This window comes from Alosa sapidissima, chromosome 1, assembly GCF_018492685.1.
Source record: "Alosa sapidissima isolate fAloSap1 chromosome 1, fAloSap1.pri, whole genome shotgun sequence".
NCBI classification, from domain to species: domain Eukaryota; kingdom Metazoa; phylum Chordata; class Actinopteri; order Clupeiformes; family Clupeidae; genus Alosa; species Alosa sapidissima.
The window spans coordinates 15,989,754-16,007,467 of record NC_055957.1 but is presented as its reverse complement, the minus strand read 5'-3'; the positions used below and the strand labels follow the sequence as shown (position 1 = coordinate 16,007,467).

The 17,714-nt window shown below is 38.7% G+C and overlaps 2 protein-coding genes across 6 annotated transcripts; one reads left to right on the top strand and one right to left on the bottom strand.

Moving 5' to 3' along the window:
- Nucleotides 1-824: 824 nt before the first annotated feature.
- mier1b (mesoderm induction early response 1b, transcriptional regulator) lies at nt 825-10,196 on the top strand. 4 transcript variants are annotated; one of them, XM_042104591.1, is made up of 14 exons: nt 825-973; nt 1,808-1,832; nt 1,914-2,059; nt 2,235-2,429; nt 3,306-3,426; nt 3,591-3,632; nt 4,048-4,112; nt 4,201-4,273; nt 4,531-4,682; nt 4,977-5,058; nt 5,263-5,357; nt 5,991-6,037; nt 6,713-6,840; nt 8,403-10,196. In XM_042104591.1, the coding sequence occupies exons 1-14, from the start codon at nt 965-967 to the stop codon at nt 8,687-8,689; spliced, it is 1,467 nt and encodes a 488-aa protein (XP_041960525.1). In that variant the 5' UTR covers nt 825-964; the 3' UTR covers nt 8,690-10,196. The 4 variants fall into 4 exon arrangements, with proteins under 4 accessions (XP_041960525.1, XP_041960499.1, XP_041960508.1 ...); XM_042104565.1 differs by having other exon boundaries at nt 830-973; nt 5,910-6,037; XM_042104582.1 differs by lacking the exon at nt 825-973 and adding an exon at nt 984-1,659 and having other exon boundaries at nt 5,910-6,037.
- A 328-nt stretch (nt 10,197-10,524) lies between these two features.
- On the bottom strand, nt 10,525-17,025 carry LOC121719220 (UDP-N-acetylglucosamine/UDP-glucose/GDP-mannose transporter-like). 2 transcript variants are annotated; one of them, XM_042104662.1, is made up of 13 exons: nt 16,794-17,025; nt 16,526-16,559; nt 16,358-16,444; nt 15,892-15,959; nt 15,465-15,536; nt 15,304-15,372; nt 15,059-15,161; nt 14,644-14,736; nt 14,487-14,554; nt 13,991-14,069; nt 13,826-13,908; nt 13,560-13,622; nt 10,525-10,897 (listed from the first exon to the last, which is right to left on the bottom strand). In XM_042104662.1, the coding sequence occupies exons 1-13, from the start codon at nt 16,889-16,891 to the stop codon at nt 10,762-10,764; spliced, it is 1,053 nt and encodes a 350-aa protein (XP_041960596.1). In that variant the 5' UTR covers nt 16,892-17,025; the 3' UTR covers nt 10,525-10,761. The 2 variants fall into 2 exon arrangements, with proteins under 2 accessions (XP_041960596.1, XP_041960601.1); XM_042104667.1 differs by having other exon boundaries at nt 10,699-10,897; nt 13,564-13,622.
- Nucleotides 17,026-17,714: the final 689 nt, after the last annotated feature.

The window sequence follows — 17,714 nt, the reverse complement described above, 5'->3', positions numbered from 1 at the left end:
TTATTAGCAGTAAGGTGCTTGTGTTAGTGTTCTTGTGTGTTGTGACCAACCTTTTCGGTTCATAGTATAATACTTTGCTTTGCTCTACTTTACTTTACTTTGCTCAGCACTGTTATGAGAGAAGTTGGCGTTTGCATGACTTGTGAAGAATCGGTAACAAAAACACGCAATACATAAACCTACATAAGCGATATCTATAGACCCTTTTAACAATAAAAACAAAAACAATGCTTGAACGTTCTATTTGGTTCCCAATCTACTTCCTCTGCATTAAGATAACATATGGAATGTTGAAACGGAAGCCTTGTGGGGCCAACTATGATGCTGATAATGGAACTCTCTTGAAAGGGTCTAGTACTACGCTGCTTTGCCAGTGATTACAGCAGAGTGGCGCAGCGGAAGCGTGCTGGGCCCATAACCCAGAGGTCGATGGATCGAAACCATCCTCTGCTAAAGATTTTCGTTTTATGAATATTTTTTTAATGCATCTGATGAGACCCTAAACATTGACGTTTTAGATAAAACAGGTTGTAAATAGATCAAACTAAGGTAAAATGTAATGTCATGATAAATAAATCATGTGGCATAATGTCATAAAATAAACCATTCATATGTGAGCGAGCAAGCAAACTGATTGTACTTTTCTCGTCCTCATTATTTTTCAGCTATTCTTACTTCGTGCAAATAAAAACGCGATTAACTGGGAATAATTACACGTTTTTATTAATTTCATAATGTCGTTTAAGATTTGTAGGATTTACGAATACATTATGTTCAATGAATACCATATTTTCATAAGCGTACTACATACAGAAGTGTGGACAGTAAAAGCAGAGACTTATTAAATAGACTAGTAAAAGTAAAAGGTTTCAGAGTGGGTGGAGCATAGAGGTAGATGGGGAGGAGAATGTTCATCCGGGAAATACGACTGACCCTCTCAACGTGACCCTTTAAAATCGCAAATATGGCGGAGGTAAGATGAGAATTTTAAAGATGCTCTCTAATATAAGTTATTTTATTTCCCCCCATTATATGTATATTAAATGAGGAAATGCTTAGTAAAACGTAAGGAGTCGCATCGCTGTGTGGCCAAAATATTTGAAGTTGTTTTAGCTTTATATTCTGAAAAACTTATTGGCTAATCCCTACCAGGATAGCTTGCATAGCCTGCTAACGTTTCCTACGTTTGATATCGGGAGTTAATATTATAGACTGCTAGTTGCGTAGCTGTGTGGGGACGAGCGAAGGCATGTTACGGTTGTTCTTAGACAAATGAGTGGCCTCTTATGTGCGCTTATTTTTCCTTACATTTGAGACATATCAATGTAGATAGAATTCGTGCTCACATTATTGAAAGACTGTTGCCATATTAGCCAGCTAGATAAAGGCAGCCAGCAAGAGATGTTGGCTAACTTAACTTAATTAACGTAACCAGCTAGCGAGCTAACATGAGTGGCAAAGCCCTTATCCAAACAAGTTCATCAAAGAATATGTGGCTTATAAGTGGTAGACTTGTTGTTCAAACAGTGCTTATTCAATCCAGTGGGTTTCCTTTTTTTTTTTTTTTTGCTTAAATAAGTTAACTTTGCAAAGGTTAACGTTACCTGCTCGGCTTATTACGTTACAGGGCGCGCTTTTTTGAGTGTTACCTTCGTCCAGGTTGGGCAAAGATGGAACGAACAAAAGCCGCACAAATACACTTATTGTCCAATAAATTATATTCATAATTGTTACATAACAGCCAGGACTTCCTTGGTTGATAATCACATGCAGGTCTCTAATATGTTTTCTTTTCTTCCTCCCCAAGCCCTCCTGTGGGGATTCAAGTCCAGGTAAATAATATGATGGTAAATTAATTGAACCAGTCGCATCGATATTATGGTGTCCTTTTCAATACGTGTTAACATTTTTAGGAGTCTCGACCGGATCGGACAACATAGATTTCGATCCTTCACCTGATATGTTAGTCCATGATTACGACGATGAACGGACACTTGAGGAGGAGGAGATGCGGGAGGGAGACACCAACTTTAGCAATGAGATAGAGGACCTGGCCAGGGTGCGTTGCACACAGCAGACATCGGACACTAGATTGTTAAGAGTACTCATTACCACTGTATGCACAGTAGCGCAAGCATTTCTATGTGATGTTCTTGGGGTTTTGTCAGGGTGGTGCTTATGATTGTTATTATTAGTGGCAGTGTAAACATACCAGTGGTCCTTGTTTTGAATAGGAGGGAGAAATGCCCATTCAAGAGCTCTTAAATCTCTATGGCTATGGGAATGCTGTCTCCCTGGAAGAAGAGGATGAAGAAGAAGAAGATGAGGAGGAGGATGAGGAAGATGCTGAAGACGAAGATGACGATGAAGTAGAAGATATTGTTAATGATGAGAGCAGTAGAGGTGCTGCAGAACCAAAAAGAAATAAGGTCAGCTTCCAAACGCTTTCAATTCACCATGGCCTCACTAGATGTAGTATTTATGCTTTTTGTAAATACATGTAAAATATGTAAAATGTTATTTATTTTTTTATTTTAACAGGCTTCTAATTTAACCTTTAGAGATGATAAATATGTGCTTATAAAAACACTGATTAGGCAAACAAGAAAACATTAGCCGCGTTTACATGGATGTTTTTTTTTTTTTTTTCCAATCAGATTGAAATGAATCTGATTAAATATTTCAACCGAACCGTTTACATGAACGCAAAATAAACCGATTGACGTTTAATCTGCGGTTACATGGAACACACATTTAATCATTAAGAAGCTCCTAGTTGTATTGCCGCCACTCATTTGTTTACGTCACTCTGCATTCTTACCAACACCTGCGCAGAAAAAAAGAAATGTATTCCAACAATTGGAGTACCTGTTCACATGGGTGGATTTTACAATCGATCAGATTATCAGAACGGAGTACACCACCTCTCACGATCAGATTGGAAATCGGATTGGGCTGAATCCCATCGGTTGAGGTGTTTACATGAGGCATTTTTATTCCGATCGAGCCATTACTCAGTTTGTAATCAGATTAAAAGTGTCCATGTAAACGGGGCTACTGATGATTTTCCAGGGGGTTCGAATACCTTTGCAAGCCACTGTATGTCTGAAAGAGAAGTATTAGCAATGCATACATGCATAACAAAGGTGGGGAGATTTACCCATGAGCATGTGACATTTGTGTCCTTTCCTGATCCCATCCTACTTCTCGGTCTCTCTCCCATTCGCTTCCCGTCACTCTTGACTGTCCTTTACCATTGAAGGCCCCAAAATATACTTTAAATAAATGATTTTGTATGCATTTAGGAGGAAAGGAACATGTCTGCAGATCAAATTGAGGAGTACGGACCCTCCACTGATGGCTGCACTCATTCTATCAAATCTCACGGGACTGCAGAACTCATTCGCCCTCAGAAGTTCTTTGAAAGTATGTGAATATTGTACTATAATAGTTGCTTTGTACTTGTTTGAAACTCCCTAAAAATAGTTCAGCAATGTTATCTGTTGAATAATCACACATAACTTGTGAAATGTAAAAGCATAACTGCAACTTGGCCAGAGGACAACTGACAAATGTCCTCCCACTTTTAGGGCTGCTCGATTATGGAAAAAATCACAACCATGTTAATTTTGGTCAGTATTGAAATCAAATTAATTTAACATGAATACTCAAGCATGGACTTATCTGGAATAATCATACATTTTCTGAATTTAAACATACAATAGATTAAATGTAATTGAATTATTATTTGATTGAAAAAAATAAATAAAAAAAAACCTGCGTAAAACATGTGTACAACAGTTACCGATGTAAAGCAAAAGGATGCACTGGATTTACAACTCGAGACAAACAAGAGCATTGTAGCAAAATGGAATGCAGCAAAATGATCATTATGATGATATTGTTTTCAGAATCCTTGGATTAACGATTAATCAGTTAATTTGATTAATTGCTCAGGCTTAATGTCACATATGTGCTGCCACATCTGAAGAACCGTGTGGCTGTTGAAGAGATTGTTTCAACCAGCTGTTCCTTCTTTTTACCTAGATAATGAAGTTGAAGAAGAATCGGAAGATGATGAAGATTATATTCCTTCTGAGGACTGGAAGAAGGTATATGTTGTTTGTTGTTTTAACAGATTTTTTTTTTTTTTTAACTATTGTTATAAAATGTAACTTTGTCGTTTGTTTGTCTTGATAGGAAATCATGGTTGGCTCCATGTATCAAGCTGAAACTCCGTCAGGACTGTGTAAATATAAAGATAATGAAAAAGGTGAGATCTATGCTCCGTGTGGTCTTGTTTTCACACATGAAGATAATACTAAAAGGGCAACATACTGGATACATGAAATGGATTCTTCATTGTGTTTGTTGTTAATACAGAAGGATGAGAACTTCTGCTTTCCAAGACATGTTCCAGTCTGTTTATAACTTTTAGGTAGTAGTATTTTAAACTTGGTGTTTGCACCAAGATATTTATAAAAAATCCTCCGTACTTAAAATATTTGTATGTGTGTGTTTTTTTGGCAGTGTATGAAAATGATGATCAGCTACTGTGGAACCCTGAATTTCTTCCGGAAAACAAGGTTGTGGAGTTTTTATCCGAGGCTTCAAGACGAACAGGAGAGGAGAGGGGAGTAGATGCCATCCCAGAAGGAACACATATCAAAGATAATGAGCAGGTAAAACACGTTAATCAGAGTTGGTAATATTAGATTCAATTTAGGACAATTTATTGTCTAGTGACTAAATTACTTTTTTATTATAATTTTTTTTTTTATTATTATTATTATTTTTTATTATATATATTTTTAAAATAGAAAATGAAACTGTGCCTAAGGCTAAAATTGCATCTTGTAAGTCCAGAGGGGATAAGGCACATGCTACAGTCATTTGAGCAATCCATACAGGACAGAAATCTACTCTGGAAATGTTTCAGATGAAGGTAGTGATGTGTGTCGCTTCTTTGCCTCCAGGCCCTGTATGAGTTGGTGAAGTGTGATTTTGACCCTGATGAAGCCCTTAGAAGATTAAGGTTTAATGTGAAAGCTGCAAGAGGTGAGATCTGATGCAACAGAGGACCAATGAGCTTGGTCATTTCTAGTAGGTTTTAAGGTAACAGACCTTCACTCCTATTTGCACAGTGGACAGCAAGGCAAACATACCACCTTTAAGATAATTGAACAGAAATTATTGCTAGATTTCGGTATATGTTCAGATGTGTATGTATTCCTGAGTGTGGTTTGATGTATCTTTTTACAGAAGAGTTGTCTGTCTGGACAGAGGAAGAGTGTAGAAACTTTGAACAGGGCTTGAAAGCCTATGGGAAAGATTTTCATTTAATACAGGCCAACAAGGTGAGAAGTGTGTTTTAAATCTTAAATTGATTAAATGAGATTGTAGGGCACTAATTTCAATCCGCAACGCACACTACGTATGGCTACTGTGCTGTGGAACCATGCAACGAGAACAGGTGGTGATACCAGTATTTGCTACTTTATTGATTATATGTTGAACGGCGCAAGGTAGCTTAAATAGGTAGAGTAATTTGTAGCATTTGGTTTTTTTTTTGCATCTACAGAGACATGACGCAGGTTGACTTTAAATAAGAGTTTGTCATCTATGATTTTTAGAAGTTTTACTTGAAACGAATAGATGTACTGAGAACCTCCTTGTCTGTGTGCTGAACCACCAGTGTTTGCATGGTATTAAATCAGCAAAATATTTTGCCCAGTTCATTAAATTACCATTAGTTTGTGCGGGTTGGTATTAACACATTGCATTGCTCATTGTGTGTCATTAGAGCCTTAAGATTTTATCTGTTTGTGTTACTCGTTCCCTCTGAAAATTGATTGAATAGATTTTAATAGCCATGCCATTTTTTTGTTCATGCTGCATTGGGTTTGCAGGTGAGAACAAGGTCCGTAGGTGAATGTGTGGCTTTTTACTACATGTGGAAGAAGTCTGAGCGGTACGATTTCTTTGCACAGCAAACTCGACTTGGCAAGAGGAAATACAATCTTCACCCTGGAGTGACGTAAGTGACCACAACCCCTACCCAGTTACAATAGTTAAAGGACAATTCCGGCGCAAAATTAACCTGGGGGTTAATAACACATGTGTACCGAGTTCGTCCATTCTCTGGGATATGTTTTCATGCTAATCGAACGTGACCAGTTTTACCACAAACCGCTAATAAGCGTTTAGCGCTAGTCGGGGCACACGCAAAGTAAAAAGAAATCGCTATTTCTATACCACTAACAAGGCTCAAAATTGCATCACACTTCCACGGTAGCATAATGAGGGGCCCTATATGTAAACCAAAGTATTGAGAACTTTGTAAGTGTACAGACAGTTTATTAAAAAGATAGTTTAGAAACAGTACCGATCACGTATACAGGCTGGCACCATCTTGGGAAACAGTCACGTGACAATTCAGCTCACGTTGTACGACGTTGGACTGGAGCAACACGAGCTGAACTGTCACGTGACTGTTTTCGAACCCGGTACGAATGTGTTATTAACCCCTAGGTTCATTTTGCGCCGGAATTGTCCTTTAACCGTTGCTATTTAGTAGCTGAAATAGTATTAACTTATTTATTAATTATTAAAACCTCGAAGGTCACTCTTTTGGCCGAGCTGTGTCAGTGGTCAGGGCTGGCTACTGTATGTTGGGTGTGAGTGTTGACCTGCTGTGGCTGCTGTGCTGCAGGGATTACATGGACCGTCTGCTGGACGAGACGGAGAGCGCCTCCTCCAGCAGGGCCGCCTCGCCGCCCCCCACCGCCTCCAGCAGCAGCACCAGCCAATCAGAGCGGGACGACGGGCTCAACCACAACGGTGAGGACCGACCCCAGCCGTTTCCCAGAAGCCCCCACACCCGGGCCTGCATTTATCGACTTTCCGAGAATCTCTACTTAGTTTGATTTTGACCTAATTGATCATTGGAAAAATTGTCTAACTACACAACACTGGGAAAGTTGAATGAAGGGAGATTTCTCCCTCTCCTCCATGCACTGACTTTGACAAACATATCCTTTGGCCAAAGGGCATGGCGTTGTTACTAGGGCTGCAGCTATCAATTCTTTTTGTAATCAATTAATCTAGGACTTTATCGATCGATTAATCATATTTTTTTATTTATTTTTTTTTTTTTTGCATTTTTAAACAACCAAAACAAATAATGCATAACGAAAATGACATGGCTGTAAAATGATCAAGCAATTGGCACAGAGGTATTTATTCTAACTCCAACATTTGGCTCCAAAACTAAGCCCATTTATTGCATTTACCCATTTAGTGTTTATAAGTGCCAGTGCCAACAATTAAATAATGTTCAAAATGCTCTCTGTAAAATTGCAGCCTCTTGTGCATGACTTAGTATGGACAGCTTTGTTCGCCCAGCTATGTTGTGAAGTGCTGGGAGGGAGAAGAGGGAAAGCAATTGAATGTATTAATATGCACAACAAGTTTCATGCTGTAATTTAGACTTGACATCAAAGTAAATATCTGTTTTATGTAGATTTCTACACCTGCAGCATTTACCATTAGGCTACTAAAAAATAATGTCTGGGGTGAGCCTATTTGCTACGGTAACCCAGCAACCTGTGTGTGTGTGTGCACGCGTGAGGGAAGATGAGGGTGCATGCATGCGTGTATAAAATGGGTTCTTTTTTAGGCATACTGTCCTGCAATTGAACGTGAATAAGTTTACTACTTAAAAACTAAAAAAAGCTAAACATTATATAACATTATTATTAAAAAAAAGCTAAATATTATATCACGACATCGCTACAAATACAGTATGTGATTAAAATCAGCCAACATCAATGTAGGCTATAGGCTACGTAGATAGATGATAGATAGGCTAGATAGATTAATAGATAGCCTACTTTATTGACGCTTGGTGAAACAGCATGGAGTGCATGTTTTCGGTTCAGATGCTTGTTCTTTAACTTTTTTTGAGTATGTAATGATCCCAAAACTTTACTTGAAAACTTTAGACATTCTCTGCCATTTATGGACATCTTGACTCCATCGCGCCAGCTAATTCAGAACCTAGACATAATCTATGATTCAGAATGTATCACGATTCACGCAATAGTGGTGTGCTTCCCGAACAACGGTCCGTGTGGAACAATAAAATCCCTGCGCGTATAGTGCGCGTCATAGAAATTTAACGAGGCTTCGAGGCAGGGTTTTTGCCTCGAGTAAATTTTGTAATCGAGTTATTCCAGTAACTAGATGAATCGTTTCAGCCCTATTTGTTACATTACACGTTTTAACTTGTAACTATACAAGATGTTACTTTAGTAACATAATACAAGTTGTTACATTCATTACCTGCGATGGTCTAATGGCTCCAAGTGCTTACTGCATTTTCTTCTGCTGATGTTTGTTAGGCGTGAGCAGCATTGGAGCTGGGATGTACCCGTCTGCGCAGTTCCTGTGTGTTGGGAGTGAGGTCAAGAGTGAGGGTCCAGTCCAGTCCAATGGCCCTGACCACATGCACGCGTCGTCGGCCCAGGACTCCAACGGCTGCGACCCCGCTGAGATGCCCAGCTCCAATGGCAACGGGGCGGTGGGGCTCCAGAATGACTGCCAGGTGTATGAGCCACTAGCCAAGAAGTGCCGGACTGACGGCGAACCTCTGGCCGAGCTGGAGGCCTCCCGGGCAAAGGAGGACTGAAGTAGCACACACACACACACACCAAATCCCAGACCAAATTCAGAGCCAAGATGATAGGCAGCACTCTGATTGTACCCAGCACAGTGGCCCTCCAACTCTTAACCCCCCCCCACCCCCCCCACCCACACACACACACACACACCACCCAAACGCAAAGCAAAGGAGTGGAGAGGACAGAGGGCAGCTCACATCACTCCCGTTTGTTTATATCATCCAGACCCTATCTTCCAGGGACTGTCCATACAGGATGGAAGGAAACATTTTTTCTCTGTTTGTATGGAAGATTGTCTGTAATATTTTTATAACTATATATAAATATTATATATATATATAATATATATTTTCTATAAAAGTATATTAAGTGGTTCACTTGCTGTCAAAGCCATTTTAACTAGGGAGGGGGAGTGGGAGTGACATTTGTAAGGTTAACTTGACTCTGCTACTGAGGTTTAACTGTGGAGAGTTCAGGCACATGAAGATGCACTTTTATTCTTTTTGTGTTCATATTCGGAATGAAATGGGTGAGATCATGTTATTGAACACATTTACGGTAGTTTATAAAAAATAACTTCGAGTCTTAGACCTGCAACCCATTTTGTTTTTAAATAAGCCAGCAGGGATATCCCTAAGGTTTGTTAGGCAGTATTTGACATCAGTGATGTCTCTTTATCAAAACACGATAGTCAGCACACTAGCTCTATTTTTTAATATTCCTAGCTTTCTCTGGCTTTTTCTTAACACTTGTTTCTTTGTGTTAGAAAAGCATGTATAACATGTACTTGACATGTAAAGTTTGTATAGATTTCTTAACTTGTACAGATCTTTTTGGGGGTTTTTTGATAGCCACACTGTAAATCTGTCTTCGTTCATTGTCTTTTGTTGAAATGCCCACAAAACACATCATCAAGAAAGGACATATTCGACTGGATCTTAACTTATGAGCTATTTCCTCAGTGAAACAGACGGCTGAATGTTGGACATTTCCCTGCTGCGAATTACTGTATTGCAGTGGTCTATGTAGTGGGCCTCGTGGGCCTTACTGGTCTGAGCTTTTCTTGCAGTTACAATGTTGACCAAATTAAGGATAGATAGGCCTGATGTAAAGATGAACATTACTCGTACTGATTTAATGCTGGAATTTGAACTTGTGTCTTCAAAGCGTGTTGTGTGAATACTACTTCATGCATGACTTGCTTTGTTGTTGTTCTTGGTCCGTTGTGAAGCTGATGTAGGAGCACTAAACTGTCAGCAATACTGCTGAATGAAATGACATCTGTGAGAGTTGAACAAGAAACTAAACACATTTTTAAACAAAATGTTCAGATTCTAATGCTGAAACCTAAAAAATAATTTGTTGTACAGCCAGCTCTGCTTTCCTCTTGTTTCCTCTGCTGTAAATGTCCAAGTTACATTTAATTTCTCCATGTTGACATCAGTAATGTACTGTATTTTTTTCTTGGATTTTACCATTTATCATATTAATAAAAAAGGTTTTCTAAGAAGGTCAGTTAGAATGGCATGAGTGGTTAAAGTGAATATAATGGACCAGTAAGAAATATGGTTAACCACCAGATAACAGTCTTGTGAGATACTTGTGATATTTTATCACTTCATACAAGAAATTGTATGAAAACGAATCCTAGATACATTACAGATGTTGATACTGCCAGACTTGTATTAGCATTCCAGATTACTGACTGCATTTGTTGGTTGTTAAGTGACTTAGTTACTTTAGATTGGGTCACTATTTAATTGAAGAGAGATCAATTGTTTACTATTAAATTCAAGAGAGCACAGTTGATTGATTGTGTGCATTGTCAGTAAATGGTAAACCATTTATGCAACTTCACGGTGCAAAATGCTTCCCGGACTTTATTTGGACAACAGCACATCTAAAGAGCCCGATAACTATAAATAACACTTCTGTTTTCAATGTGAAATTGAACCATTTGATCCATGTTTAGGTTCAAATATGCCCACATACACACAAAATTAAAATAATTTCAATGTTCAGGATAAAAAAGTGTTTAAAATGTGAGGTATCCAAGTGTTTCCAAAAGAACACTTCAAAGTTATGAACACATCTGTGAATTAGCTGTAAAACATAAATGCCTCAGCAGTTTCCTTGATGTTGTTGCTCTATATGGTGGTGGGTGGTGGACACTCTTCAAAGTTATATCCAGCTTTTTTTTAAATCTTAAGATTTTTCTGAGGGGGGAAAAAATATCTTTATATTATATAGTATTTTGAGCAGAGCTAATAAAAATGCATTTGAAAAATGTTAACACAAGTCTACACAAAAGCACAAATGGTATCTCATTACATGTAATACTTAGAGTAGAGACACATTTGGTGACTACTATGTATATATTAACTAGATGTACCGCAGAGCGGTACAAAATATGACCGCCGCCCAGTCCAGCACATTTTTTCCACAAAAATAAATCACGCTGAAAGGCCTATATGATTCTAACTGTCTCACTAAATTGCATTATCCACACTCAATTCTCACTGGTATCTGCTAGACAACAAGTACCAAAACATGATTAGTTCATAGATTTCACATGTAAAATCATTTTATACAACCCCACCCCCATCTTGCCTGTTCTTAATTCTGAGAAATTCTTGAATTGTGTGCATGTGTGCGTGTACACGTTTATGTTTATGTGTGTGTGTGTGTGTATGTGTGTTTGTGCATGTGCATGCATGCAGGGGCGCCTTAATACCACCTGAGGCCCCTGGGCTATATGTTTTTAAGCCCCCCCCTAATATAGCCTATAACATGCAGTGTAGCCTATCATTATTGAGCCTATGTAAAACCTTTACATAAACAGGAACAGAAAGCCCTCCTTAATCACGTCAGCCTACCCCTGACATCGCTTATCAAAAAGGCTAGCCTACTGCACGAACACAAGCGTTGAACTCTTACAACACTGGCTGGCTAAGTTAAAAGATGCGTTAGGCTACACATATGGACGTTTCAAGCTTTTCAAAAGTGCATGTGTTTGTCGTGTCGGGGTGTTCCCCAGGAGTTTTTTTGAAATTCTGTCCACTTAACACACCATTTTAACGCAGCTTGGGAGGGACATAAATACTTTTAGCCTACAGAAATGCTGGCTCATGTGACGTGAACATTAGCTACCTTATGCATTATCACTATACTACCCTACATGGAGACATCTCACGTTAACAATGGAGAAAACATAACATAGGCTATTATTTGTGCGAATGGGTTAGCTTTTGGTGAAGGGAGATGCTAATCACTAATTCATTTCTTTGCGCAACAGCCCATGTTCTGCGTTCACTCCAGTGAGACAAGTGAAATTTGCCAGGCTATTTGCTACGATATTTACCTGCTATGCCTTCTGTTTTCATGGACAGTTACAGGAATCCACGTCATTCGTTTATCGTTGCTTCAATCCAACCCACGTTATCTCCAGAGTTTGTAAGTTTGTCATTCAGTTTCAGCCTCTCCTCTAGCTCCTCTACACACCCATTGGAATTTATTAAGTTTTGTTACATTTTGTTACACTTTAGAAGAGATGACAAAGGGGGCCTCTGCATGGATGTCATTGTAGAGCAGTGCGATGTGCTCAATTAGGCTAGCTCCAGAGTAGGCTATGACTGACGCCGCGAATACGGACACGGCCGTTTAATATTATTGATTATCATTATTATTATTAGGAGGCCCCTCATTGGTGAAGCCCAGGTAAGCCCCTGCATTAAGGCGCCAGTGCATGCATGCGTACATATGTCTACTGTGTTAGTATGTGTCATACGTATGATTACTGTGAATGTATGTGTGTGCGTGTGTATCTGTTTATGCACATGTGTGCACATGGAATGGGTTAACATGACCCCTGTAGCCAAACATACGGAACAAATTGGTCATCCTAGGCCAGGGGTCGACAACCTGCGGCTCCGGAGCCGCATGCGGCTCTTTTGAAAATAGGCCTATTTCATTAAAATGTATTTTATTTTAGTTCGTAGGTATATCTGAGTAATTTATATAAATCCCACCTCACTTGACTCCGTAACCGTATCCAATCCATAACGCCAACACAATGCCATGGTAGGCTATTTAGTTGGCGTTATGGATATGACAGTTTTGCGTGGAGTTGCCCTTAAATGATGACAGCCTCAATTCTTGCATGAAACTTAACCTCACTGAATATGAGCCAGCCAGACTCCAAGGCCATCACCAAATCTAATTTCTGGTAGGCCTAATGTTCAATTTCGCCCTTCCCCCTTAAGACCAACATACAAAAAAAAGGTGGCCCTCCTAGGCCCTACGGTTCTCGAGAAAACTGTCTCCGGCCACCTACAGGCCAGTTGGTGTATAGTAACATAAATTAATTTATTGTGTGGCCCCCCATGAACGGAATTCCACGAAACTTGGCGTGCATTCAGAGGGTGTCATAATGATCCTACACTTCCAATTTCGTGCAGTTTTGACTATGTTAGGTCACAGATACCTGCGAATACAACACCTCATTTTTACTTTTTTGTGTTTAACTAGGTGGCACTATACATGAAATGAGTGGTTATGGAATGGGTTGACATGGCCCCTTGAGATCAACATACAAAAAAAATGGTCCTCCTAAACCCTACGGTTCTCGAGATATTCACAGAAAACTGTGTCTGCCCTACCCTCCTTTCGGGGGGTCCAGTCCAGCGGGGGGGCTACAGATCAAAACGAAAAACGATGGTGTCCCGGGAATCCTTGACGGAAATTTGGACATGCAAAAAAAAATAAAAAAATCTGACTAAACCTCTATTACTAAGCTAATGCTTCGCTGCGCGGCGGTCATAATAAGACTTCAAGGCCCATTCCATGTGTTTGTCTGAGTGTAAATGTTTGGGGGGATACTTACTTTTCTGGTCTTGTTCCTTTGTGAAGGTGATGTACGAGTACACTAAACTGCCAGCAATACTGTTGAATGAAGTATCAATACATTAACGTTGGAGAACTCACTACACTTAATTACATTCTTAAGCATATTAAGCTGTTTATCTTGACTCAATTTGATGGGCTAAATAATAATGTCCACCAAAGGTATACAGGTGTCATTAAGACTAACAATGTCCACTGTGATGCATCACTTGTAAAAAAGCAGTCACTGAAATTATCTTTACCTAATATTTAATCCAATGAAGTTAACCCAGTTAAAGATGTAATCTCCGCCAAAGAACATCCCCATGTAGGTAACCAAAATATTCTGTAGAAAGTGAACAGTGATATTTTAGACATGCTATTAAAGTTCTCAAAGTTTAACTTTAGTCTAAATACATGCTACTTACTTTGATGCAACCCACAATAGTGGTTGTCAGTGCAGAATTGTATTGAGTGCAGAGCACAATGGAATACATTAAAACAAACCTGCAAACATAAAAAAATAATTTTGTAGGTTACAAAAGAATAAAACAACTGCACACTGTTGACAAAAAAAACACAATATTTTTTTCACTACTGTAAAATATTTGGCCTTTGACCTAACTTTCTAGATACCATTGGGTGTGTTTTTTTGATAGGAGAAATGGTCTGTGGCACAAAGCCAATGTTTAACTGTTAGTCATGTTTTCTACTAAGTAAAAGAAGTGTAGGGAACAGGACTGGCTAAAGTCAAATGGCACTTTTTGTGTTCCTACCGTCCATATTACACAATATGAGGTGATTAGGAGGTAGAATTCAATTAATATCAATACAGTAAATTCTGACAACAATGTATATTTACAGAACACAATGAAACATAACTAATATTAATATGAAATGCCCAGCAGAAAAAAAAATGTTTACCCCATAACAGATGACAGTATAAACTGAGTAATGAAGAGAATATCTGACCAGCCATCATAATCCAGCGCCTGAAAAAATGTTGAAAACAGATATAAAAGTATACTATACACGTGACACACCAAAGAAAGTAAAATGATGCATATTCAAACAGCTTTACCTTTTGCATGTCCCCAGTAAAAAACGCAAAAGCAGTAGTGGGAATGAGCATGAACAGTGCGTTGTAGTATAGTAGCCCATACTTGCCCAGTTCCTGAGAGAACATTTACAAGATGGACTGAAACATTTGTGTGTATCATTAGAAACCATCTAAACATCACATTGTCATCTTTTCACAAAAAACCAAAGGTCATAATCTTATTGCATTATGTTTTTTGTTTTAAAAAAAAAGTGCTTATGTCTACTATAACAATGTAATTCTGTGTATACAATTCGTATATATATTTTTTATATATAATAAATAATTAAATAATTTTTATATAAAATGTATTATTTTTATTTTTATTTTTTCAGAGCCAAAACAAACACGTCAAGTACTGTAGTTGTGTGCTCATAAGGTGAAAACAACCACTAACCTTGGAGTCAAGCTTTTGCTTCATATATGCCCCATTGGCCGCAGTCAATACATTGTTGACTGATATGAATATGTAGCCTTGCAGGTCAAAGGCCAAATCAGAGCTGCAACACACAGACCATGTCAAAACAGAGATATTCCACTTATTTACCCACTCCACATCCCCTTCTACTGAACCATCAAAATAGTTCATACACGTTTCTCTGTGGCTAATGATTCATTTCTTTTCACAGATGGAGAGCCTACCTTGCAGCAACTAAAGCTCCAAAAATCATGGCAAATACTGTAAGCTGAATGGCCTGAGAAAATGTCTTTCTGAAAACATAAAGATAAGTTCATTGGTTCATTTGATGATTAGTTTATTTTTGGTTTTGATATTTCAGGTAAAAAATGGAATGAAAACATACTTTAGCAGAATCCCCTCTGCCAGCATTGTAAACAGAATTGAGAATCTTCTGAGCACTGTGAACATTGGGAGACTTGGAGACAAAAAAATAGGCTACATGATAACCAAGTAGTAATTAATTTCAAATGAACAAAAGGTCTTTCTCCACTTTGGTAATGCTGACCATGCAATGAAAGTAAGTGTTTCAAAGATTACACCCACCTGTTAACAGCTTGCACTTTAATCTGACTGCACTGTATGATGTAGGCCTATTTGTCCTTAATAAAAGCACTAAATAGTAAATACTGTATCTAACACCATAGATTACAATAACGGTGTGTTGATACACACGTAATGCATTAGACAATGATTCCAAAAAGTTACATTCATTCCGACCATAAACTGTTTGGGGTAGGCCTACTTGTGTGCAGTGTAGTGTGATGTCTTACTTCAGTTGTTTTGTCCCAAACAGTCCTGATATTTGATTACCGACATAAAGAAGTGGTAGAGGAAATGTCTGCATGAAGAATGATTTGTTTGAAAAACATGATAGTGTTATTGGCACAAGCGTCACATTTTGCTCTTGCAATAAAATAACGATTATACTTGCAGCTGATCTATGGCAATCTACTACTCTTGCAAAAAAATCTAATAACATTTTTGTTCAGGCTATGTGTGACAAGATTTGATCTCTATGGGCTGGATGCTGAAATTCTGTGACTCATGTCAGAATACAAATTTATTCATGTGACCCAGAAGCCACAAGCATAGACAAATTACACATAAAATCACATGTGATGACTTCAGAGCAATAGTGGAGAGCAATGATGCCATGACATAATGGACAGTATAGGCTGTTAAAAATAGGGCCACACCTTTTTGTTTACTTGCAATGAATGAAGGTGTCTCACTCACCTTGCGTGGTATGCTTTTATCAAAGTCAGGAAAAGTTATCACTTTGAACGTTTTTCCCATCCCCAACACAATGACAGTGGCCAGCATCTGAGAAAAAACAATCAATCACTGTTAGAATGCCTTGCCCTGCAGTTTTATCCTCAAAGGAAATATTGCTGAATCACGTACCTGTCCAATTCCCACACAAAGCGACGAAGGGAATCTGCAACAAACATTTGCTGCGTCAAGACGTGCATTTTTGTTCAATTCTACCCAGTGGAATTTCTCTATGACTCGGCAAAATAGGTTTATGATGGGTTTATTACAAAAGAATAGCGGCTTTATAGTCCGCTAATATCAAATTCAACATGAAACATCATTGCATTGCATAATCTTGGTGACATATTGCCATACATTTTTAGTCTGGGCAAAAGTTTCGCCTAAGTTTTTAGCCTACCTGTAATTCGTCAGGACACTTTTGTTCACGACAACAATAAAGAACGAGCTAAGTCCATAAAACCCAGCTGCAAAAAGTTTTAGAAAAGTAGACGTCATGGTGGAGGCTTTTCTTCTCTGCCCAGCATGCAAGGCAAAAGCCACATTGACGATGTTCTGACTTCGGTGCTCCAAACTTCCGCAACAATATTCGACTTTAGACTCCCATGTTCTGTAATCGCAGAACGGATTTCGCTTCTGGTCACTGGATTGGTTTAAGAGTGACGTATCCGCTCACGTGATCTGAAGTGTTCCCTGTATCTCCATCACCATGTTCATATATGTTTTTATATGTTCTGAGGTTAATGTACTCACTAATTTACCAAAGGGCAGTGTTTCTCTTCTCCCCTAAGTTGACAGGATTCACAAACAGCGAACTTCCTCTAAAGCTATTTACATTAAAGGTTTTACCATGCTTTCTCAGGAAGGCTAGGAAAGTGAGTAGAACTGGACTGGCAGACCTGTCAAGTGCAGGGTGAGGTCCCTGCGAGTTTGCTAAGGTGGGAGAATGACGTTTTGCCACATGAAATTACTTGAATCCTTCTTGGATGACAGCACCACACTTATAGCTACGAAGCAGATTAGTAAATAACATAGGCTACATCTGATTTAGACAAAAGCAACAAATGAACATGAAAGGAGCAACCCCTGATGAAATACCTGGTAGTAGATACGAAACATGTAATTCAGTATATCTTATTCTTTTTGGGCAGCTTTTAAAACAAGCAACTAGTGAGAATTTCTTTCATCATTGGATAGGCGTGCCCACGTTCCTTCTATCTCGCCACCTGAAAATGTCCAAGACCGAACCAAGCAACACATTTACAGCAGTGAAAGCCAGTACAATCTGTGGAAATAAAACCAATACAAGTGATGTTTTATC